Consider the following 26117-nt stretch of genomic DNA (forward strand, 5'->3'; position numbering starts at 1 on the left):
CAGAGCTGGGAGGTCTTTCTCAGGGCCCTATCACACCCCTCTTCATCCAGCAGTATTGCACGATGCTAACAGACACCAGCCCACCAAGGGGAGCTGCAGGATATTCTCAGCAACCATCACCTTTTCTTCAACAGTAACACAACCCACGGTACTACAAAACCCTGAGCAAAGAACTGAATGAGGACGACTAAGGAACGTGGCCGCTGACTTCTGAAATGCAAAGGAGGCCTGTGATTAAATGTTCTGCACTTTGCAATAATAAATTCACTTTTATCGTGAAGGATTCATATTCTTTCCCTTGGGGCAGAAAAATATTTAAGCAGGCTACATATGGAAGCTAAAAACTTCATTAATAGTCTTCTTATCATGGGGCAGCAACAGCAGGTGCTGATCTAGGAATGCTCGTCTTCCTGAATTGCAGAGATCATTTTTCACTAGTCCAGGGCCACAGGAGCATTTTGTCACATCACCATCACAGTAAAACATTCAGTGCTGATGCTCACCCACCTTGCAACTCTAATGGCATCTGGGACATCCAGGACCTGCTGCTCCTGTTGCTGCTCTTCACAGCCTCAGAAATGAGTTGAAAGCGCTCAAGGGAAACGCCGCTCTGTGCTGGAGGAAGAGATGGAAGCAAGTGCTTTCCCTGCAAAAGACACAATCATTTCTCACAGCACGTCTGAGCTCAGTGTGGCAGGACTGTCCCCAACACCTTCCTGCCCCTCTGCTGGGCTCAGACACCCCCCACACCTTCCCCTTGGCTTACAGGGTAGGTCAGTACTTGCACGGTAGCAATGAATCCTCTCCACGTTTCAAGAGGGAGCAGTAGCAGCAGGCACACCAGAGCCTCGAGCTCAAGGAAGAAACCTGCAACAAACAAAACAAGCACGGGCAGAGGAGAGGAAGCAGCCCACGGACACTTGCACTGCAGCTGGGGATGCCCTCGCAGAGCTGCTGGCCAGGCCCAGATGAATCGTGGATGGATGGAAGGAGAAAGGTTTCACATGGAGACAGTAAGTTGCAAGGACAAGCCAGCCCCTCTCAGATGACATGTTCTCCTTACCTTGTCCTCCTTCTCGCCCCAAAGAAGCCCCACATGACATTAAAGGCACCAACACAGCAGTCCATCTCCTGGGTTTGGAACCAGCATTCCGGGTCCCCTTACCAAAACACAACCCATTTTCATCTGCAACTCCCAAAGGGATCCACACCCGGACCAACAGCAAACCACCTGAGATCCTCCAACTATCTCAACTGCAAGGCACAACATTTTGCCCCCGCTATCAGCACGTTTCCTTCGACCCTCATTTTCCCAAACGCTGAAACCAAGTCAGAGTTCAATTTGATGACGGTATCTTCACTGCTCTGAAACCACCACTGCCTTCAACAACACCGAATTTGCAGCACCATCACATCCCACTCACCAGCCCTACCCAGCCAACACGCAGAGAGCAAGAGGACAAGGTCCACCAAGGAAGAGGCTTAATGCAAAGAGACATCCCAAGTGGGTGGGAACCAGATAGCAATTGAGCAGACTGCAAAATTTTATTTTCAATGTAGCTAGCTAGGAATAACTACATTTCCTCTATATAAAAAGCAACCCAAAAGGCAAAACAAGAGAGGCTTTGAGGACAGTTGTGCTCTCGGCATGCAACATCTTTGAAAATGAAAGAACATGCACGACATTTCTCGTATCGGTGATGAGAATCGTAGTCAGGGGACAATGCAGAAGTCTGATCTCGGGACCACTCAGCCAGCAAACTCCATCTGGATTCAACACGAGGTCAGCTTAAAAACCCACCACCGTCCGACTGGCGAGTGGTGCAAAGCCAGGCTTCGTCCCTCGTGTCCTTCTCACACCCTCTCTGCTGTTCCTCCAAGCCTGAGCTAGCTGGCAGCACGTCAACACCACAGTCACTACCAGACTTTAACTGTACCCTTTTTAATTTTTTTGTTAAAAATGTTGTAAAGACACAATGAATACAAGTACTGCAGTTACATCGATACAAAAAAAGCAATACAAATTAAGCGGCTGAATACAAAAATACATTGAAATACATGAACACCACAATGTAACTTAGAGCACTAATCAGAATTGTGTATGTGTGAAAAAATTAAATAAAAACCTTTTTTTTTTTGTATTAGACAACTTAGGTATTCTCCACTTTTAACAGTAACTTTCTTCTAGTTATGTACTTCACAATTTCTTCTATATACAGCATAGAATAAAATACTTTTAAAAGATATGACATTTTTACTCCTCAATATGTGATATAGGTCTCTTTTACACTAAGAATATGGACTGCGTGAATAAAAACCAATGTCTGACGTTGACTGGTCGGAAAAGGAGGATCAGCATGTTCCTTTCAGATCATTCCTGTGTACTCAGGTTAGTCGGTTTGGCTTGATGCGTCGGACAATCCTTGTCAAACAGTGTCTCTCACAGTAATGTACATAATATTGCTTGTATCTATACAATCATACAAATGTGGCAATCATATCTAAATGTTGTTTATGAAAGAGACAGCTCACACATATACAGGTCTTCAGACTTTCTTAATGACTTATTTACAATGAAAGTGCTTTTATCAGCTCTAACACGATACATGTTGTTTGTTTGTTTGTTTCCTACATGTCAATTATTAGTCTCCCTGAAATTGGAAAAGTATTATATAGAAAATACCACAGCTTTGCAAACACTATAGCGTACTGTATAACTGCATGTGGTTCTGAGATTAGCAGCTGAAAAGTGTTGATAATTATAATTTAAAAATAAATAAAGCAAAGAGGTAAACCAGTTACAAAACAGCAGAAAACTGCAATATTCACAACAGTAAAAAGACTTAAAATCAATCGCTAACAAAACGGTGAAGCGGTCGGGTCGAAAGTCTTGAAAACATCTTTTAAGGACTTATCATCCGACTCCCCGTTGGGATCGTTATCCTGCGCCTGAGCCACCTGTCCAGGCTGCCTCACCTGCCTCGGATCGCTGTACTGCGGTCTGATCAGCCCCGACAGAGCCTGGATAGGAAGATTGTGCACCGCGGGCGCAGCGCTGGAGTGTTTAGCCTGAGATTTGCTGTTGCTGTTTGCTTTATCCGAAGCGGCCTCCGCCGACGCTTCGGGGGTCTTTTCGACGCTGGAGGCAGGCTTGGGCAGCGACACGTCTTCCGACAGGCCGGGTTCGCTTTTAGCAGAATTCTTCAGAATGCTTTTCTTCTGGTTCTCTCCGTTCTCCCCGGCGCCGGCCGGAGCCGCGTCCGACGACGCGCTGTGATCCCGGGGATCATACAAACTGATGCCGCTCAGCAAGGAGCCCGAAGTCCCCAGCCTGACGCCGCTCGCCGCCAGCTTGGGCGCGTAGGGAGGCAGGGCGTCCGGCTCAGCTTTAGCAGCGGCGGCTTCCGAGGGCTGTGAGGAAGCGGCAGCGGATCTGGCGAGGCGGGGGTCAAACTTTGAAGGGTGCGACTCCTTTGCGACTCCATGATACGTATCTGCGTTAGACAGTCTGTGGAGCCGGGGGTCGACGTTCTTTTGTAATCGAGGATCTCCCAGCTTGCTGGAGCTACTGGCGTGAGAATCCACAGACTGATCCAAGTAGCCACTCCTGCCCACTAAGTTATTTTTCGCTTTCGCGGCTAGTCTCGGGTCAGCTGGCATGGCGTTTGGGTGGGGATCGTTTTTCAGGTTCCTCAGTTTATTGAGCCTCTGGTCAGCTATGAGTGGAGGAAGAGGTAAATTAATTGAAGAGACGGGGTCGGGCTTAGGCAAAGGTATTGGCAGCAAGTCTTCGGGCGCCCACACAATATGCTTAGCGAAGTTTGGTTTCATCAGGGTAACATCCATTTTAATGTGGCTGAACTGCCTAAGCTGAGATCGGGGATCCCTTAATGTTACACCGGGCAAAGGCTCCAAGGGAATCAGAAAAGCTCGTTCCCTCAGTTCTCTTTCTGAATCCTCTTCATCATCATCCATCCCTTTCTGCTTGACTTTCACGCCCGTGTGAGGGTGGTGTAAATCTAACTTGGCTCCCACAAGAGACGAGCTGGCGTGACCTCCGTCGCTGACTTTGTGCATCCTGGGATCTCTCAGCCTGGGGTCCAAGGCTGCGGATTCCGATGGCTTTCTGGGGTTTGATCTTGGCGAGGCCCTAAGCCTTGGGTCAGCAGCCTGAGGCCCTGCACCTTTATCTTTTGCCAGCCTGGGATCAGTAGGAATACCAAGCATGTGCTGCTCTGCGGAATGCTGTTGCTGATTCCTAAAGTTCTCACTCTGTTTCTTCAGCGTTTTCAGTATTGATTTAACACTGTTCCCCTCTTCCTCTTCACTGCTGGAATACCAGTTGACATTGTCATCTGAGAACAAAGATTACAGAAACAAATGGTCACGAGGGAATACAACAACATGCTTACTCACATGAAGGGATAACTTCTCAGCGAAAAGGAACGGAGTAATAATATCAGTACCAAGTCCTCATTCACTGCATTAAAACAGTATGACAAAAATAATTCAGATGAAGAACTGAAGTAACAAAAAAATCAAGTTAGCTCAGATACTCCCAAACTCTGCTGCATTCTCTCCACATTTCTCACAACAGCAGGTGGCTATGCACCACACAGTCCTTCACTTATTGCTTCCCCCTTCAAAACTCCTTCTGCATGATGCCATACAGTTTTTGGCCAGTTCAAGTCAGCTGTCCTGTTTTTGTCCCCTCCCAGCTCCTCGGGCTCTTTGCTGCAAATGGCCTTGGCTTTGTGCAACACTGCTTAGCAGCAGCTACAAACATCAGTGCGTTATCGACACTGTTTTTCTCCTACAATCAAAACACAGCATCGTACCAGACACTCTGAAGTAAATCATTCCATCCCAGCTGAAACTAAGACAATAACCTGCCTCCAAACAATTGTTTCTAACAGTAAGAGTCTAGATGAAAATGACCTTCACTGTGGGATGGATGGAAAAAAAAAAAGTAGACTAGTGCCTTCCAGTCATCTTAAAAACAGATGCATTACAAATGTGGAATTTGCTGCTTCGTTACTATCCAAATTAGAACATTTAGGGGAGAGGTCAAGATTCAGAATGGGGGGAAATATGAATATTTAAAGGTTAAATAAATTCTCAACCATCATCTTCTCCAATTTACTGGAGAGTAATATAGCTAAACAACATAGCTGCCTGCTCTGATCTGTAATCTAAACTTGCATGCTCACAGAAGGAGATGAGTGGTTTATTCTGGCTCAGTAAAACGAGAAATGAAGATGAGATTCACCAACATCAGCAACTCCTAGTGCACAGTAATGCAATACCTAATGCACAGCCAATGCAGAGCTTGATCAGTGCTAGCTGCATCACACAAATACCTGCTACACAACACAACCCCAAGGAGGCAGCTAGGAGGACCATTCCCCTGTTACACTGCTTTCTGAAAGACCCCTAAACGGAAGGACTAGTTACTGAGAAGCATTCAGTTCAGAATCCAGTCTAGAACGAGCTGGAAAGAAAAGCAAATTGACCTGAAAATACTGACTTGTCCACTCACAATAACAACAAATGGTAACGTGATGAAAATTCAAACCAACAGATTTGTTCCACAGTAACATACGGTCAGTAAATAAATTTTGAACAGGAACAAAATGAACTCTACCTTCTTCTTTGCTCATTGCCCTCTGACCCTGGCTGCTGACAGAGTCTCCATCTCTCTGATGCTTCTGACTAAGCCTTACATACAGGGCTTTCTGCATTGCTGGAAGGAAATCTGGTACATTAATGGCTGGTTTATGGCCCATATGACCACCCATACAGTCTGACTCGCTTCCACCTTGATGAGACTCTTGAGCCATGAGGTGAGCCTGGTGATCTGTAAATTCTCCATGCCATGTTCCATCTGCAGTACAAAAAAACAAAGCAGTCAGCAGCTACTCTGAGCAGGCTTCCACAGCAAAGCAGTTAAAACACCATAAAGCAAAATTAATGGGATGTATTGCACGACTGGAAGGCATCAGCTGAAAATAAATATATGGTGAAGATTTTAAAGGAGGTGTGGCTCTACAATTCCTCCCCCTGCTCAGCACTGAAGCCACGATGATTCAACGCTGTACTGCTACAAACCACCACATCAAGGAACAACAATTCTTAAAGGTCCTTACCGCCAGAGTTATTTGCTGGCTGGAAGTTATGCACAGCTTGATGAGAATAGTAATTGTCATAGAAATCAGCTGGGTTCTGAATAGGCTCATAATTCATATTCGGCTGTCGTTCACCAGGCATCTGCTGGTACTGCGGCCCCGGAGGACAATGATTATCTCTTGGCATGTTCACCATATGTCCTTGAACTCCAGGGGCATTGTAAGAGCCACCAAGGCCTGGTGGTGTCAGAGGAGGACCGCCTTGCTGTCCTTGCATAGGCATGCCGCTCTGGTTCTGCGGTCCCAGAAAGCCTGGTGGGACGCCCTGCATAGGAGGACTCTGCGGCATTCCTTGAGGCCCTGCACACGGGTGATGTCCAGGAGAACCTGGGTGCATTGGTGGTCCGTTATGACCTTGTGGCATGCCAGGTCCAGGCCCTGGGCTCGAGCCTGGGTTATACATATGCTGAGAATGCGGGTCATTTCCCTGAAATGGTGGTCTAGGTGGTGATGAGCTGTTGTAGAAGGTTGGTGGCCTGTAAGCAAAAAAAAACTTAATGAATCAAATTCTGCACCTATCACAACCAACAGCCTGCTAGCTATTTCCTCTCTCTTCACTCTTACAGATGTCTGTGCACACTCACTGGGCCTCAGTAAGTTTCTGGTCAAGAGCTGAACATGTAAAGCTTTTAGGAGGAGACGGAACTGGGAGACTGAACTTTGCTCAGCTTGCAAACTGGGACAGACAAGGCAGGCACAGAGTCAGAACGAGAGCCAAAGGAGTAGCTTTCTGACAGGTCAAGGCTCAGCAAGTAATCCTTTCAAGGAGAGCATTAAGTAAATAACTGATAGCCTGCGTTTAACAAATAATTAACTTAGCAATGTACTCAGGAGTATACACTTCTGATGGAAATAAAGAGTGCTTTATGCATTTATGTAGCCACATCCTAAGGAGAATTCTACAGAAGATGCAAAAACCTACTTTTTTCCAATTTTGTGTGCTAAATCCACAGTGGGCTTCACAACAATTTCAAAGAGAGATGGTATTTTCTTATAATCTCCTGAGGGATCTTGATAATTCTCTATATCGGACTCAGAAAATGGATATTGCTCAGCTGGGGTGGGCAGCAGTCCGACACCCGGTGGTGGCTTAGGGAGAGGAACTATGCCACGCTTTCTGAGCTCCTCCAGTTCCTTCTCATCTTCATTTTGTGGTTCCTCCTCATTATTCAAAACCTACAACAAAGTAACACAGCAAACAGCTTGTGAGTTTATAGTCACCAGTGGACAACTGTACAGAAGTCCATTTCTCTCACAGAGTCACTTTAAGTGACGTAAATGACTTATTTTAGAATTCATCATACTTTTTAGGGTTACATTTGCATCATTTCTCTGATAAGACCCATGATATGGTAACTGTTTCAGTAACTACTTAGCACAAAGGTCAGTATTCCACGAATCATGCAAGGGAGGCATCTCATTCCTTTCTCCACCCAGATGAGATCTAGCCTCTGGGTCGGTGAAGGAGGCAACATAAAAGTCACACTCCTTGTTACACAATGCAGAAAGGGAGTCAGAAAGAATTTATGATTACAAACAAAAGCTGTGAAATTAAACCAGTCTAACACAGCAGAAAAATAACTGGTGGCAAGAGGGAACCTGTTGTATGGGACCGAGCCACAGACTTGCAGTGCTAAACAGCAACAGGGAAGTTTTAACACTGCTTCTGTATCGCATCACATTTCCCCAGAACCCCCTGGAAATTTCCAGGACTATCCCCCATTCTTTTTGGGAACAAAGCTCGTGCTTACAGACTGCAAACTGCTCACCTTATCCAGCAGCTCTTTTGTTTCTGCAGTCAGGGGTGCATGAGAAAATTTGCACTTATCTCCTTGATAACATTTTGCTCCTGTGTGGTAAAACTTGCAAGGGAATTCATGTAAGCAATATGTTAAGGACTCCTAACAAAGGCTAATGATCAGTTTGCACTGTGACACGTGTACGAAACTCAGCTGTCAGTTATTCTTCAGTTCTACAGGAACACTTAATCTTTCCAAAACAGTATCTTAATAATTTTGAAAGCTAACAACCAACTTACCTTTTAGATTTGTCATTCTAATAATTATCCCACTGTCACCTTAACATTGTTTTTGACTTGACTACGATAAAAAAGAATAAACAAAGCTAGAACACAGCAGAGATTAAAAAATACACAGCTATAAGAGTATATAAAATACATGGATAAACACATCATATTTTCTCCTCCCATTTGAGCAAAGAAATTATTTTCCTCTAGTACATCTACACAGAAGTTGGTATAGACTTTTAAGAAGAGACACAGCCACCCTCTAAAATCATTTATGTGAATTAGGAGTAAATACAAACAGCTGCTTGAGTTCAAGTATTTTTTTTAAAGGATATTGTGCAAATAAATGCAGTTCTCTCCTTTGGTGCAATAACCCTGTATGTAAAACTTGCAGATTTCCTTCTTCTTCTCTATCTCTGCATCATGATCAAATTTACACTGCTCTCCCTATAAATAAGAAGAGGAAGACGTTATCAGTCCGAAATGCTGAGCAGCTCAATTTCACATCTCAAGGAAAGCATCCTCCTTCACCGAATTTAAACTTTTCATAATTGCTAACACAGGATTATATTGTAAGTATGCACCTAAAGAAAATCTGAACAGGGGAAGTGGGACACAGAGAAACAACTGCTGAATCTGGGTTCCAAATAACACATTTGGTGGTGACAGGGAAAAAAAAAGCTGATCCTACTGTACCAGTTGTCTCCTCTGTTCCCATCTAGCAATTAGCATTAAAAAGACATTTAAACCAATCCCTAATCAAAGGTATTTCACATATAGACAACAGTGCACTTCATCAGTAAACCTGATTCTGTTTTAACAGCACATGAGATAACCATGAAGTCCAATAAGCAAAGCATTTTACTCTTAGCATGTAGGACATCAAGCTGCCAACCCTGGCACTCTAGGGTTAATCTGCCAGAGAGGTGGGTTTTTTGTACATTCTTTGTAGTGTATTTCTCTTGAAAATAATTAAGTTATTTCAACTACTTGTTTTACAACTGAAGGTGGCAGCAAATACTCATCTCACTGAGCACAACATCCTCAAATACGGAACGCCAGCAAAACGCCTTCGTTTCATTTGCCCCCTCAATTGGGAGAAAAGCACACTGATTTTCACCCTTAATTTCACAATACAGAAAAGCATCAGAACACTTTCTATCAGGACATACACGGAAAAGCTAGATGAAATGGTGCCCTCACTTATTTGAGAAGCACGGAGTGTGATTTGTAACTGACTGAACTATTCTGACAGCACAGGATTCAACTTCACAGCAGCGTAAGCTTCAAAATGAAGCAACAGCAAAGTTCTAATGCAATAACAGGCTGCCTTGCTAGGGATTTTGCTTGACAGCTGACTGCTCTGAATAGGATTCTCTTCTTTCTGTTGCCTTCCACTTGCTGGCTGAAGGAAGATGACTTCAATTCTTTGGTAAGGGAACTATTACTACAACCTCACTTTTTACAGAGAGAAATAATTCAGCATAATTAAGCAGTTTCTTCACTGATTCAAAATTACTGGTAGCACAAAACACAGAAATAATCTACTACATTCAGAAATCATTGACTATCTGCAGATTCCATACTTGCAAAACTTGTTACATATTTACAGAAGAGACACTGCCAGTGTAAGTTTATAATGCTATCAAAGACATTTTTGCTGCATATATTAGCAAGCAGACACAATCACTTGTTAGGATCAGTCATAACCCTAAGGTGTAACAGAGGGGATATTTTGCCACAAGCACTTCTGTTAGCATTTATCTATAAAGATGTAAAACAGAGGCAGTCAAAACACAGCTTCAACCTACGAGTTTTCCTTGCATCAGCTGAAGTAAAAAAAGCACAGTGCATCTTCTCCCCTCCCTCACACCACAGAAGCAGGCTGACAAGACACAGTGCACATTTACCTTAATACATCTCCCTTCAAGGAAATATTTACAAATTTGTTTGCCTTTGTGTTCCACTGTGTGCTGATTGATGAATTCCTGACTCATATTAACCCATTTCTTCACTGGTTTGCCATCCTGTAAGAAAAATGAACATTCTGCTGATGTTTACTTATCTAGTGAAACTGAAAGAAATGTTAAGAGCATATTTGGAGCAGCAGCTAGCCCACAATGTGACTGACTACACCAGGATTAAGTTCTTAATACTACACCCACAGCTCAAAGTAAAGGTAAACACACATACCTTTTTCTTAGTGCTTTAATACTGAGTTTTACACTCTTTTGCAAATATAATCAGATTAGCAATTTCTTACAACACGACAGATGTGAGTTCAGTGAATGGACACAACATCTCACGCTTCATCTGGAAAAGCTAAAGAGCAGGGCTGACTCATGGCTACCAACTAAGTCAAGTGTCCCTTGCCTCAGGGCACCTCTGCACAAGGCTTTGGGAAGCACCTCTGTGACCTATCACCATGTCAAATAAGTAACTCTCCGTTGCACAACGGCCCAAATGCAATAATTCCCATTTTCCTCTCAAATCATGCAGTGTTTGCTGCCTGTTGGCACACCACAAGTCAGCCTTCAATCTTCGTCAGTCCGTTTGGTAAGCACATTGATTAACAGCTGGCATTTCTATCCCACAGACAGGTATCAGAAAGATGACACTCTGCTCCAGACGCCCTGTTCCAGCACTGTGTGCCCTGGCCCAAACCACCACTCGGTTTTCACCTTCCTCTGCCCTTCTGGATCCAAACTGCATGATGCTTTGCAACAGAGTTGCTCCCCCATGTGACGAGTGGGAAGACTTTGGGCATGTAAGTGCTACTGACAACCCACCAGCACTTCTGGGAAGAGAGCAAGCAAAGAGGATTGAATAGCAGCTCAGGTGGTGCATGACCTGCTAGCATTCCTCTTGATGCTGAGGACATTCTGAATTGTCAACCTGCTTACCTTCACAGCTCCTTGACAAGTCCATTGCTATCAAATCCTTATTAACCATGTTACCACCACGCATGGTGTTACGTCCAAACGAGTCAATTCACTGTTTTTAGTAGTTCAACAACTCTTTAACTGAATATGAAGTATTGCCTGTACCACTCAGGAGCTGAACAATCAGACCTCTGGTCTACCTCTGTAGCCATAAGGCTATATTTAGCCAATCCTTCCCCTCTACTCCCTTCTCACATGATTCTGATGCCTTTTTTGCAACACAGGATAGTCATCTATTGATCTGGAGGGGAATCAGGCTTTTCCAATGGCAGACTTCTACAAAATTGAGCAGGGATCTGACTGCTGAGTAGGAACTTCTGAAATGGAATAGCTATGTTTCTCCACTGCAATTGGACTGGAAACGTGAACATCAGTTCTCTGGGCAAATTACACAACGTCACAAAACACTGACACTGCTTAATGGATTCAGTGACATTCAGAAGCAGACATCATCAAGTTGGATCAGCTAAGATCCGTTCTCTATTCTGAATGCATTAAACTCGGAGAAATCTCAGCTGTTTGTTTCACTCAAAGTTTTGAATCTAATACCTGCTCCCCTTCAAGATGAACTCCGATATCAGATGAAAACAATGTCCCAAGTCTTTCTGGAGGCACTGAAAACCAGTGACCATCAAACACCTCAAAAAACTTGAAACAGTGGCTCAAGGAAGATTGAAATACTCCAACTGAGTACTGTGACAACTGTGGTTCTCCATCAGAGGAGTCTCAGCTAAATGAAAGCCAAGGTATGGATCTCTCCTTTTCCACTATTAGCTATGAAAGGAAGAAGAATCCTTCATGAATCAGAATAAAAACTGGCAAAAGCTGTGAAGGTAGCCTTTTTTTTTTTTTTTACTGAAAAAGCTGAGGTGAATCAATAGTAGCAAAATGCCACCTTTCAGAAAGTTAATATTTAAGTCAATATGCCATTCATAACCAAAAAATATTCTGTTTTTTTATTATTATTATTATTGCCAAGAAAATGATCTATCAGCTGAAGTTATCAGCTGTACTTTTTACATCTAGTGCAGGAAAATTCAAGTAAAGGGATTTAACTTTCCTAGAGAAGAGAACAAGCAAAAAACCACACAGTCATAAATACACTTCTGTTAAAGCAAGACACCCAGGCATTTGAAACAACTGCATTAGAAACTTAATTCCACGTACCTCATGAAAGCCATCAGACCCTTTATTGCCCCCTCTTCCTCTTCCACGATCCTTGCGCTTCAATTTCTTTTGCATTCCACGTCCTCTTCCAACCCCATAATTATTACCTCGCTGAGAAATACCTGAAACACAGCAGCAACCTTTTAAAATGCCCTCCAAAAGTACAGCTATCTAGAGACATCCAATGCAGACAAACATAAAGCCAAATATCTTTTTGCAATCTGAATTCCTAAATGCTATCTTGAATCACGAGTTGGCAGGTAGAACTACATCAATTGTAACTCTGTGCAACTGCCTGCTCTTTGAAGAGCTCTTCAAATCAACAGCAGGCTGACAAAGTGCACACACAATTAATCCCCTTCAAAGAAGCTTCTCACAACTGGAAGTGCAGAGATGATTTCAAACAAGCCCAAATACTTGAAACATTTCGTGCCATTTGGGCACTTTCTGAACACAGAACTCATCAGTACAGCTGACACCCAGGTGTGCACACGTATCTGAAAGCATGAAAGGAGCCAAAGGCCATAACCTAACGGGACAGAATATCTTTGAATATGATAACACTCAGCTGTCTGGAAGTTTCAGGGTGGTAATTTTCCAGCTATCAGCACACCATGAGTCATGGTCTGAACTAAAAACACTGAGACAGAGTTTCTATCTACTTTTGTAATCCATTTAAAACCAAAGAAAACAAGTTCTGTAGATGTCACACCTGCTTCAGGTGGAAGCCACCCTCCACAGCAAGGCTGCAACTTGCAAAGACAGAGATCTTGAAGCAGTACCACCAAACACTATGTGAAACAAACATTTTTTGGTCTCAGTTAAGCAGATTCTGCCAAACTTTCATGAGTTTACTTGGTTCTGAACCAAAAAAAAAGACAAAAGATCGTCACAAAAGTAAGGAAAGAAAGCTTTCTACCTTCCTACAAAATGGCATCTTCCCTGCAAACTAGTAAGATATGCACACACTCATAGGAAACCCTGCTCAGATTTTGTGTGGCAGATAAACAAAGGGAGAAAATTATTCAAGCTGAATCAATGGTTTCCATAAATGCTATTGGTGGCAACTTTTTATCTCACACAAAAACCGAAGAAGTGCCATTTTTCCAGATGGTAGATCAGGATACCTGTGCAATAAGTGTAAGTGGCACGTGCTGTCTCCCTCACCTAACCTTCCATGCCCCAAGACAACAAATAGAAACAAGAAGATGAGGGAGTCCAAAAGATGAGGGAGTTCAAGGTCTCATCATAGCACAGGCAGAGATGTAAGCTGGTTCAATGAACTGCACTACAATGTTATGACCAGACACCAAATGAAAGGTGCAAGTAAAAATGCTTGCATGATTATGTTTGTGTCACACGTAAGTAAAAGCAGCAAGACTCTTTCTGAAGTATGTTTCTGCAGAGAAGCACTTCCTCATGGCCTTTGGATCAGTCCAGCTTTGAAAAGGAAAAAAAGTTGAGAAAAGAAAAGGATCATAGCACACTTATGGGGCATACTGATAAACTTAGGCACTCATCAAAATTTTGAGGTACCTTAAGCAGACTTGTATGCATTTTTGGCCTAAGCCACATTTTGGAATTCACAGGTCACATATTCTTTTCTTCACCCTTTCATGAACTCCACCAGAAAGGCACTTCACAGCTGTATGATTTCTTAGTCTGGCAGTCACACAATTGAGATCTGGTCTGTTTGTTTTTAAACAGGTTATTTATTTACTATTGACACGTTACCCAGCGCTTACTTTTGTCCCTCAGTAAAGGCAGAAGTGCACCCATACAATATTATTCCTTCTTAAACAGCATGCCACATCCTGATGAGAGGCTGCAAGCCCAATGGAGAGCCACTGCTGGCAGCTCTCCTCACACACCTCTCAACACAAACATTCTGAAATGACACAGGACACAACTGCTACCACCACCAACACCACAGCTAACAATTCAAATCGTCTTACCTTTCTGGATCCCTTTCATCCCCTGTTTTTTCACTGGTTCTTTCATAAACGGAGGTCCTAAATCACTACTGGAGGTCTCTTTAGCTTGCCTGTATTGTTTGAGCTGATCGGCAAAATCTTCATCTTTTTCCTCCTCGTTATAATTACCAAAGTTCTCATCACTGTAATGACTGTAGTCATCATACTCCTTACTCTTTACATTCTTTTTATGTTGCATTTTCTGTGAACTCATGTAATTTCCAGATACGTGTCCATGCTGCACGAAAGGGATTTTGCATTGTTTAGAACCAGCTCAATATTTCAGACACCACCCCTCCAAACTGCCCGACAAAAACAATTGCTTTTATGCTGCTATACTGTCATGCTGACCACACATCTGCACAAACAAGCATTAATAACAGTGAAAATCAGTTATCCTGTAAAAATTAGTACTTTTGACTCTGAATGCATATAGGGAAAAGGTTTTGTTTGTTTGTTTTAAAAAGAAACCGAACAACAGAACAGCATCAGCATTTATACTCCAGAATGTTTCTCAGAGGGACTGACATAGAATTTTCATGTACACAATCCTTTGCATTCTGAGTGGTTTTCTTCTAAAAACAAACAGAAGGTAGTACAGCATGAGGAAAAAAATAGGTAAGTGCTTAGAACGTGCTCAGAAAAACATTGTATATTGAGATCCTCACAGCTGAGCTTAGGTATGTAAGAATACACAGTGGCACTCGTGTTTCAAGAATTCCTTTAACTATGTTACTACAGACAATATAATATGCAAACAGTTTCAAGCTTTTCACACTTAGTTTGGAGGCTTTGTACTGATAGCATATGTCAGCAAGATTCTTTAATGCTTGTTTTGCTGGAATTTGAGAAGTTACTGGACATTTGTCAAGAAGCAAAGCTGATTAGAGACTGGTGGAGACTGCAAGCAAGCTGCTCCTTGGAACTCAGGCTACTTTGGTGTACAGAGTAAAACAATTTGAGGAGTATCCACTCAGGGAAAGTCAGCAGGACTGCAACAAAAATCCTGTGTTGGCATTAATAACAAAGCTCTCTCTTAGTAACAGCAGGCAGAATTAGAATTCAACTTGTTAAAACCAATATACAAACGGTTCATTAGAACCATGGTGAGAATTCCATCTTTCCCTTCATGATCTGCATCTCCTGATCATGTTGGACACACATGATACAATCTGTTCCGCCCCCATCAGTCAGGATGAAATACTCCTTAAGGCCACTCCCAAGCCAGTACTGTCCCTTCTCCAGTTTCAGCAGACAGCATTTTCAGCTGACTAATAAATCAAGCTCATTTGGAGTTTTCTGGAATGGTTTCAGGCTAAAAGGAAAGCATCCCTTCCTCTGAAGTAATGCAGTTCCATCAAGCCTCCAGCTCCTCTGTCTCACTTGTCAAGAACGGCATTTTATTTCACCCAGTGGTCCAGGAGAGCTGTTGAGCTGCGCAGACCGAGAAAAGCCAGGACAAACTGAGCTATCAGAAAGCAGCACCCACTCCAGAAACTTCAAGGTGACTTTTCAAGAACCTCTTTCCTCTCTGTACAATCCAAATCCAACGTAGCTTTAATTACTTCTGCACAGCAGAAAACTTGTATCAAGTTTGCTTACATCACCTACATTTAAGCTCCAGATGATGCTTTACATCTTCCACTCAGAGGACATGAGAACTATATGCACTGTCTGAAGCTGTGAGAAGGGGCACTGTGATCAAATCAGCTTTCAAAAACTGCATCTTTGACATCAGCATTTTCATATGCATGCCCAAATAAACACACGAGACATCAGCTCAAAGAAGCACTACCTGACTGAACGAAGAATCATAATCTCTGTATGAAGAACTGCTACTTTTTTTATGTGATCTTTCTGTACGTTCAATATCAGAGTCATGGCTGTAGTCTGAACTGTCATCACTGGAAGGAGAGTTATGCTGAAAAAAACAAACAGAAGAAAACAGCTGTTTAAAATGCTGTTATATAATTTATTATGCAACTGGTCTGCTGCACGGTAACTTAAAGGGAGCACTAAACCTGTATATAAAAACATTTTCTTAACTGTCCTCAACCTCTGCCTCTGGGGGAGACCAAAGAAAACACATTCTTTGATGATCCACTCTCTTTATCAGAGAAAGAGATCTGATCCTATGAGGCTTTTGGATGAAAACACTGAGGGTTATGTGGTTACACTGGGTTACATCAGTTTCCCATGGGTCTGCCTCAGAGCCCTACTTCTTTGCAACATAGTTGAGATGCTGCTGGAAGGCTAAAAGAAATCTTGGAGAGGGCTAAAAACTTGCACATGACCAAAGAACAGATTAGCACTCAATTTCTGCTGAGAGAAAAGAGCATTAGTTCATACCAGGTGCACTTAGATGTACAGTTTTGCAGAAGATTTAGAGGGACAACTAGTTGTACACAAATCAATGGTAATTCTTCTGCCACTCTCCTCAAAACCATACCAGAATTCTACAGTGCTGTGATTTTTAGTCAATGACAAGTGAGTTTAATTTTTTAGGTGAAAAATCCCCCGCATCTACTTCAGAACCAATTCAAATGTACATTATACACATCATCTTCATGAAGTTAATGAAGAATTCACCCACCTAGCATGAGATCTTCCATTTCCATAAATACAGTAATTAACTGAACAAACAGAATTGAGCAAGGAAGCTCACTCCCTACTGTTCAGCTACCATCACCCTTGCTGATAGTAAACAAGCATCCAATGAAAATGTGTGTCACAAAACTACAGTTAGACTCAATCTGATTTTGTTTTTCTTTAAAAAGTCAATGAAACGCATGCATTTGAATTAGAAACTCACTTGTTAGCTTTGCCTATCATCTGGAATGTGCTATAGCTTGATTATTTAATGATTTACCATCTCTCACCCCACACGAACTCACTGAAACACATGAACATGCATTGCCATGTGTCAAAAGTCTACTTCAACAAATCCTCCAAGGCTGAAATGCACCATTAAGACAGGAAACTCAAAACAAGCAGAGTCCAACAACTGTCTGTATAGTAATACTGTTTTCAGACGACTTCTCTAATTCCCTGGATTCTTGTCTAAACCTGGAAAGCTGCTATTAAAATAAGCACTTCCATTTCTTGGTTTGCAGTTCCTGACCTTATGTTTATCCCGTCTTCTCCTTTTGGACTTTTTCTTTTCTTTTTCTTTTTTGCGTTTCTTCCGTGATTTTCTGTGTCCTTTCTCATTTTTCTGTTTATCATCTTTTGAACCATGTTCTTTCACATCTTCATAAGCTGCATCGTCTATTTCACCATCCTCAAGCTCTCCATCTTCTCTGTAGGAGGAAAAATACAATAACACTGTCATATTACCCATCTCAACTGTGTAACAGCACAGTAAAAAGAAAAGCACGCAGTATTTCTTTCCACCAGCTGCACTGTCACATGCACACAAATACACATTATAACACACACAACACCCCCAAAATACTCAGGTTTTCTTGTGAAGAAAAATGGAATTAAGCCATTAAATGTCCTTTAATTGTACTGCCAAAAAAAAACATATTGAACTTCTCAGAACAAAGGCCTTCTGTTCTTCCATAGTTTTACCCAAGCTAGCTGAAACTGCAGCTTCAACATTATCACCCAGTGCTGCACCTAAATCCACTTCAACCTGAAAGGGCACTTTAACCATTTCCAGAAATGCTTCAACTACACTTTAAACACGTCTTCATCATGCTCTACTTGCAGAACAGACACAGCCAAATTCAAAGGCAATTAAAGCTCTGTGGAAATTATCAGGAGTAGCAATAACACAAACCAACAGTTGGGAACTGCAGGGAAAAGAATGCACCGTAATAGGAATGCGTTTCCATCAGCACACCAACCAGCTCCTGCAACTAAAGCACCTCCAAAGAACGGCCAACGTCCTGAGCAGTTCCAAAAAGGAGAATCACAGTCACGGTTACGTTGATTCTTTCAAAGAAATTCTTAGTAGCAGAGGAGAAAAAAGGAGTAGTTGACACGTAAAGTCCATGTGCTACAATTTAATATCCACAGAACACAGACACCTGATGCTGCTGTTGTGCTAGGACACCTGTTTGCTGGCTCTGTGGGGTTGCTGTGGGTTTCTTCCAAAGCACCTAGCACTGACTTCTGTAGGAGTTTGCTCCCCATGTCACAGCAGTAACTGACACAACAACCACTGTAGGAGGAACAACACGCATGAAACCACAACTTCTGCATGTGTGACTGTCTGAAAAGTCTTTTTTTTTTTGGAGTATTCAAAATAAATAGATAATACAGAGTGCATTACTTCAGGTATAATAGGAAGGTTTGTCCTGATCTCCACCTGTACAGGAAAAAAATATAAATCTGTGGTTACTAAGCCTTTACATTTTACATTCTGACCCAAATAACAACTCCAAAATTATTTCACCTGGGAAGAAATCTATCCAACACAACACAAACCAAAGTCTTTCCAACCCCTACTCCTTGCACACTGCTGAAGCAATCTCAATTCCTCTTCTATTAATTGGCATTTGCTTCTTTTAGCAGTGAATGCACACAATACACTACTCCCAAACTTCAATAACTGGGCTCTATATAACTATCTCTATGTCACTTTCTACTGCTTCTGGAATTCAGAACCTTACAGGAACTCAATCCTGAATTTTTACAGATTGCCAGAAAACACCACTGGTGACCCAGTGCTGGAAACCATCACCCTCAGTGCAGTGGATTTAGCAGAAACTCAAGAAATGCTGCCAGCTGAAGCAAGGGGAAAAGCCTGCAGATAGCAGAAAATCACATACAAGATCACAATCACAACTCTTAGTAGTCAGAATCCTCATTCACTAGTAAACAAACATCATAAAGCTTGATCCATCTGATGGAGAGTGTTAAAACAGAACTGTCAGTCCCGAAGATTCAAAGGTGTTACAGCATCAGTGCTGTATGAAACAGGACTGCAACTACATGCTATTGAAGGCTGCAAGTTTGTGCACAGCCAGTGGCTGCTGAGCTCCTTGCAGGATACATTCCGATGTCTGTGGGAATGCAGGAGTGGGAGGCAGGGAAGACAAGTCCAGGAGTCACAGAAAATGGTGATCTATGCCTCTGTATACTTCAAACAACTGAAAAACTGGGCATTGGAGGATTTCAAAGCCTTTTCTACACATGGAATAATGAAGATCTTTGATCCGCTCAGATCTACGCTATGGAACAGCTGAGAACAATTACACCATTACAACTGCACAGATACTTTTTTTTAATATGTACAATTGTTTAAGCAGAAAACAGTTTGACATCCGTGTCCAAAGCCTGGGAAAACCACTAGTATTTTAACAGAAACTATTTGGTAACAAAAAAAATCAACCCTCAAAGCTGCTGATATATTTTTTTTTCTGTCAGAGAAGGAAGAAGTGACAAACAGCTACAAGAACCTCAGGACAGACTGCAAAGCCCAGGAAAGCTGTAACTTATCACGCCCTGTGACACTCATATATTCAGAGATGATTTGTCTTCCTGAAATACAGGGATCTAAAGCCAATATAGGAATACTCCTGTCATTGCCAAGAGGTGACATTTTTATATGCCTGTGCCTTGCTGCTGAGAAAGGAAAAGGCAGGTGGCAGGTCTTGATCTCACTTGCAACAGAGCTAGATGAAAAAAAGTAAAATGATCTGGTATGTGTAATGCCACAGTGAGATGGAAAGGACCGCAATAACAGCGGGGTAGTAAAGTCTTTGGCTACAGCAAATGAGCCCAAATGCAGCAGTTGCAGAGGGAGAAACGAAGGAGAAGAGCTGCTCACCTTGGGAAGGCCTCAGGCAGGAAGGGATCTCCAACCCTTCAGTGAGGTCTGGGAAGGGGGGGATCCCCTGAGTTGGCCCTGCTTTCCCACCAGGTGCTCAATGGTTCAGGCTGTGACTTAGCATTTCCACTACAGCACACAAACCAAAAGATGCCTGAACTAAACCCACTTTGCCCGCAGTCTGCCCGGGATAACTAGCTAGCAGGATTAATGATCCATCATGTCTGATGCTCCTTTGCTACGGAATGACCCCGAGGGACCCTGATTTAAACAAGACACTTCCATTCAACAATCGTTCCTGGTGTAAAAGAAAACAGCAACAGAAATGAAATGAACCTGGGACCCAAAGATAACGCTGGTAACCTTCCAACAGCACTTTAAGATAACTTTGTATCTGTTATTTGAGAAAAAAAATAATTGGTAATGGTACTTACACACTAAAAAACCTGCAAACCCAACTATGTGAAACCAGAATGCAAGCTCTGCAGTGTGCTGATTCTGAAGGCAACAAGAGTTCTCCCAGAGATGATCCACGATCATCATTTCTTTTTAAAGAAATTGTGAACTGCTGGTGGTCCATCGCTATGATGCAAGTACTGAATATCTGCATTTAAGCTAGACTGCTTGAATAACATTTGAGCAGCAATAATAGGACCACAATAGAGCACAGTAACACTAAATAATAGAATCAAGAATTAAAAAAAAAAAATCCTTGCACTGAAATTACATAACTACAGTAACACAAGATAGAGACAACAGGAGAAATGTACTGACAGGGAAGAGTGCACTCTCTGGTGAGCTCATGTCTCAAGTTCAGACTCCTCTCTTCCAGCAATGAAACTGGCACCCAGCCTTTCTGACTACTTCCACCAACTGCCCTCCAGTTCTTCATGTGGCACCACCAGTTCTATGACAGGTTTAACAGAATGCAAGAGAAAGACAGCAAAAATCCCCCCAAAAGAGCCAGAAGGAACATGAAGTTCTCACTGCCTCGAGGCTTCAAAAGGTTTAGAAGATCTGGGAGGCACCTCTTAATTTTTAAGGCTATTTGTCTCTGTAATATCAGGTTCTAAGCTTTATGAACAAAGTGCTTAATTTCTGTCCAGAGCTTTGTCAGTTATTTCCTTTGTTTTGGGTTTGATTTTAGTATTTTCAGTATTTCTAAGTGAGGGGAGCCAGAATGCATTTCCTCCTCTGAGGAAAAGTATCCAACTCTCCCTTGCCTCCTGGATCATAATAAAGCAATACAAATTGAAAATATTCAAATTAGCAGACCATACTTAAATGATAGAAGAGGGAACCAAAACATAATAATAGTTTATTCCAGTTAGAACAGTTAACAATCTTGGACTGCTGAATGAAGCCCTTAAGCACACAAAGACTCTTAAATGAGCGCCGAGGGCAGTAACAGGTATTAGGGCAGAAGTAGTAATTAGTCTAGATTAAATCACTGTGCAATTTGTCCACCTCAGTCCTATACTCACAAAGAAGCAGCCACAGGTCTGACCTCCTGTAAGAATAAAGGCGTGTGCCAGGGAGAAGAAAAGGGGAAAAGACAGACATGAGTCCTGTGTTTAGCCCTGCTGTATCTCCTGGAACCTGCTAGAACCCAATACTGTTAACAACCACAGTGCACAAACAACACATAGGATTGTGGATCACCAACTACAAAATGGAAAAAAGAACTGAAAACAAATACTCCTGGGTCACCAGAGAAAATCATCTTCTAGACACGTACTGAAGACAGCTCTGTTTGCTAAGTCATGGCAGGCAGCAAACTTTGACAACTGGAGAAGGCTCCAGAAGGGAGCAGAGAGATGCACAGAAAGCAAAGCTCACTCCACCAAGAACATCCACCCAATTAAAATACTTTCTTCAGTAAAATACAGGCTGTAAATGCTCCTTGGGAAACAGGCATTTGCCAGCTACCAGTTCCTTTGGGAGCTGCTGTCGAGCATTTATTGTTCTGGGATGTGCGCAGGGCTCAAGTAACTTTCCAGGTAGAACCACTGTGCAGAATCCCAGTAACACTATCCTTTGGATTGCATTTCCAAGGTACGGTTACCAAAGTTCTCTACTCTCCAAACACTTACATTATTTCCACAAAAACCTAGCATTTTCTAAGTGCCAAACTTAAAGAATGCTTAAAAAAAAAAATAAAAAATTGGTGCATAAATATAATTTGAAAATGTAATGGTTTAAAATGTACCATTTCTTGGAAATGATTTAATTCAAAGGAAGTCTGAAGGAAGTGACAGGGCAGAAAGCACCCTCAGTTCAGGCCTTTTTTCCACTCAGAAGTGACAACAGGAGTGGGACACTGCTGAGCGAGCACAGAGCTGACCCCTTTCCAGCACTTATTCCTCACTGCTGGCTGTGAGCAAGCAGCTCCGCGCTGGGCTTTCGGTGCTGCGAACCAGGACTACCTCCTTTCCCACTATGAGTAATGAAAGTCAACAAATAGCTGTGGTCTGGAAAAAAACAGAGCTAGTGGCTGATTTTCTAGGAAACAGGTCCTAGTTTCATGCTGCTTCCCCCCTGGCACATCCCTGCAGTCACGCTGCTGATGTAACAAGAGACGATAGGAACTTCTGTTTTGCACAGCACAGCACAGGGAGGATTCTGAAGTTACACAGTATCTCAGTCTGCTGATATTATTGCTGGAAGCGTCTGACAAAAACAGCATTTTCTTGATCTATAAAAACAAGAAACCATCAATTTATTTTCTACAAGGCTTCAGCTATCTTTCAACTATCCTACAACGCAGCACAGAAACATCCTTCACTGAGATCAATTTGGGATGTGTTTCTTACACGACCCACACCTGAGGAGTCAAAAGATGGCCTTTGCTTTGAAGGAACAAAACACTGGCCAACTGCTCTTACCTTCTGCCACGTGTTACTTCCCTGAATTCTACACTTGCATTTGTGAAGGCTGAACTAAACCTGATGCATCTGCTGTCTCTGTATTTGATACATGTTCTTCTGCGTTTCCAAAGAGAAAAAAGAATCAGAGCAAAGAAATCATAGGGAAACGGCAACAGCCACCGCTAGAAGAAAGGCACACTTCAGTGGATTCCACATATGCTGCACTCAAGTGAATGGGCAGTGTCACCTGCATTTGTGAGAGCACAGACTGCCATTACAAGCAGCGAGCTCCTCACGCTGGCAGAGACGGCCCGAACCACGATCAGAAGCCGAAAAGACAAGCTTTGAGACTGCTCTTCCTCCTCATCCATTTCCACAGTGACAGCTGGAAGACAACACTCAAGCTGTAAGGGCATACCAATCCTCTTTTCATTCCTTACACTGTCAACCATCCTGAGCAGCAGCCTCTTAGGAAAAAGCACATCCCTCTCTGCAGCACCCAGCCCACCCATGGGTGACCTATCCCAAAGATCAGGCAGCAACTCCACAGGCCATGCACTGGCTTCACACGGCAGCCCTGCTGCACACACCAGACATCTCCTACTGCATTTTAAGCCCTTTTGGAAGAGAAACCACAGCATCTTCATTAAATAACCAGTTTAAGTCGGTTGTTTGGCTACCGCCTGCCTGACCTGTTGGAACCTCTTCATGAGAAGTTCTGGAGAAGCTTAATAATTAAAACGAGTTGGCAATCGATACTACTGTTTCCTCATAACCCATGAGAGAGCAAAGGCAATCCTGATATCCAAAATGCAGGCAATGCAAAACTAAACAACATCACCCAAACACCACGAGGTAAAGCGTAAGCCAAGGCAGCACACTGGCACTGATCCTTTCCTATGATCCCTGTACAAGGACAACATACCAAAGAATGAAAAAAACCTTTGGTCACTCTCCAGGAAGAGGTTCCTCCAGGAACCAGGCAGGACAAAGAACCAACACTGCTGATGGATCGCTCCCTAATCCACAATTTCCAGATACTTGGAACTCGATGGATATGTGGAATAAAACCGTAAAGCATTTCCACTGCCCCAAATCCATTTTAGTGCATCTCCAAAATGGATTAGAAAGGCACAAAAGCCAAATTATTTGGACGCGAGAGTCAGTCTGGTAAAATCATTGCAAAATCAATTATACAACATGAGAAGTAACCCACCATTACTCTAACATTTCCAGCTTAATTTCTACCATTCGGACTCAGCTTTCAATCACCTTTCTTGCCCTCAGCCCGAGTCATTTTTAAAAATCACATCCCTTATGTTCAAAGATGTACAACTCAAGCTCCCAAAGCCCAAGACACAAGAAGTAAATGCAGCTACTCAGCACACCACGGACTGAAGAAAACAGAAGGGTTTTCCCTTTAGGACTCCTTTTTAATCCCCCTCACACAGTTACTCAGTACACGTGCAAACACAGCAGGTGCTACACAAGACTCATACTGCTGCATACACTAAGAACTTACATGAATGAAATCACACGACCAAGATGTAAATCTCTATCAAATACTATTAAGTTCATCTTTGGTAGGTTTCATTGACAGCTGAGGAAAGGTCTCATTTGGCCTTCTAATACTTGAAGGGAGCGTGTAAACAGGAGGGGGAACGGCTGTTTACAAGGGTGGACAGTGATAGGACAAGGGGGAATGGTTTTAAGCTAAGACAGGGGAGGTTTAGGTTGATATTAGGAGGAAGTTTTTCACACAGAGGGTGGTGAGGCACTGGAACAGGTTGCCCAAGGAGGCTGTGGAGGCATCCAAGGCCAGGCTGGATGTGGCTCTGGGCAGCCTGGGCTGCTGGTTGGCGACCTGCACACAGCAGGGGTTGGAACTGGATGAGCATCGTGCTCCTTTGCAACCCAGGCCGTTCTGTGATTCTATTACTTAAAAATAATTACACTGTTTTACAGTGTGATGCATTTGACTGTATCTATTAGATAAGCCCTAAGGAGAATACTAACAACTAACAGGTTCCAAAAGAATTACCCCAACTAGACAAACTCAATTACGGGATGTAAACCTCTCTCTTTTCCTTCTGGTGCACAGAAGGGATGCAGGAACAAGAGTGCAAACATTATGGATGAGCAGAACCCTAATGCATCAAGTAATTAATTTGAAGCAACTATTAATTTCTGGTGATAACCAAATTTTATAGTCCAAAAATAAAATACCGTAACATTTATCTCCTCCTAAAATGAGCACACTGTTCAACATCCACCTCTTTTTCCTGCAATTAGTTCTAAAGACGTGTTATCATAAAACATGCAGGATGTCCAAAAACTCATTCACATATAGAAGCATGAAACTAAGAGCCCACAACTTACACAGGCTGATGACAGCCCCACACACCTATCCTGATACCATCTGTAATAATGCCATATAATGCAGGAAAGAGAAAAATTCAAGTGTTTCTGGCAGCAGCCAGAAGGAAAAAGGCCACCCTGGGTATTTCTTCTCCTTAACTCCTTTATGGGGACATTTTGTTTAGTACCCCAAACCAGGTTTCTCCTTCAGCCCCTCTATTCCAGCTCTCCGTGCACTCCTGCTGCTCCACACCACCCCATGCAGCACTAGTGACTGTGCAGCCCTTTACTTCATCACTCCTCACAACTACATCACAAAAGTCACATGCCTAAAATAGGATGGTAAAGGGCTAAAATTGACCAAATCTTTGCAATTCACTACACTACAGCTCTTGTGAAAGAAAAAGAACTACAAAAACTAGATGTGCTTGCAGTTAGCAACAAACCAGTGTTTAACGAGCACTAGCCTTTCCCAGCATTTCACAGGTTACTTAGGGCACAGCTTTCAGCTGTCCTTTAGCTTTGACCGCTCTGCAAACGCACAGCAATACTAACCTACAGCCTGGCAGTGAGAAGTTACAGGGCAGACTGCTTGGCTTTTGAACCCACCTTCTGCTTTTGTACCCAGGCTTGCTCTAGCAGATACTGTGCTCCCATATAAAGGAAAGGAAGCCAGAAAGGCAAGGATAAGACGTGCCAAAACCCAGTTTCCTGCAGCAGAGGCCAACAAGCAGGCTACAAGGCCTGCTTTCTCACCCTGCCACCTACCCGCCTCTGCTAACAGGGGCTGGGCTCTGCACTAAGTTACAGACATACACAC

The 26117-nt window shown here is 42.7% G+C and overlaps 1 protein-coding gene across 1 annotated transcript in view; it reads right to left on the reverse strand.

Moving 5' to 3' along the window:
- Positions 1–1526: 1526 nt before the first annotated feature.
- The window catches only part of ZC3H6 (zinc finger CCCH-type containing 6), a 29322-nt gene continuing 4731 nt past the window's right edge, over positions 1527–26117 (reverse strand). Inside the window, exons 2-12 of the mRNA XM_042890153.1 lie at positions 17415–17592; positions 16089–16214; positions 14276–14531; positions 12321–12442; positions 10122–10238; positions 8547–8658; positions 7955–8064; positions 7108–7361; positions 6147–6661; positions 5645–5884; positions 1527–4355 (exon numbers count right to left, since the gene is read on the reverse strand). Of these exons, the coding sequence (XP_042746087.1) occupies positions 2857–4355; positions 5645–5884; positions 6147–6661; positions 7108–7361; positions 7955–8064; positions 8547–8658; positions 10122–10238; positions 12321–12442; positions 14276–14531; positions 16089–16214; positions 17415–17592 (3529 nt within the window). The 3' untranslated portion in view covers positions 1527–2856. The remainder of the gene's footprint in view (positions 4356–5644; positions 5885–6146; positions 6662–7107; positions 7362–7954; positions 8065–8546; positions 8659–10121; positions 10239–12320; positions 12443–14275; positions 14532–16088; positions 16215–17414; positions 17593–26117) is intronic.

The sequence above is a fragment of the Lagopus leucura genome, unplaced genomic scaffold (genome assembly GCF_019238085.1).
Source record: "Lagopus leucura isolate 7727_CA_CO unplaced genomic scaffold, USGS_WTPT01 Super-Scaffold_73, whole genome shotgun sequence".
In the NCBI taxonomy this organism is placed as follows: Eukaryota; Metazoa; Chordata; class Aves; order Galliformes; family Phasianidae; genus Lagopus; species Lagopus leucura.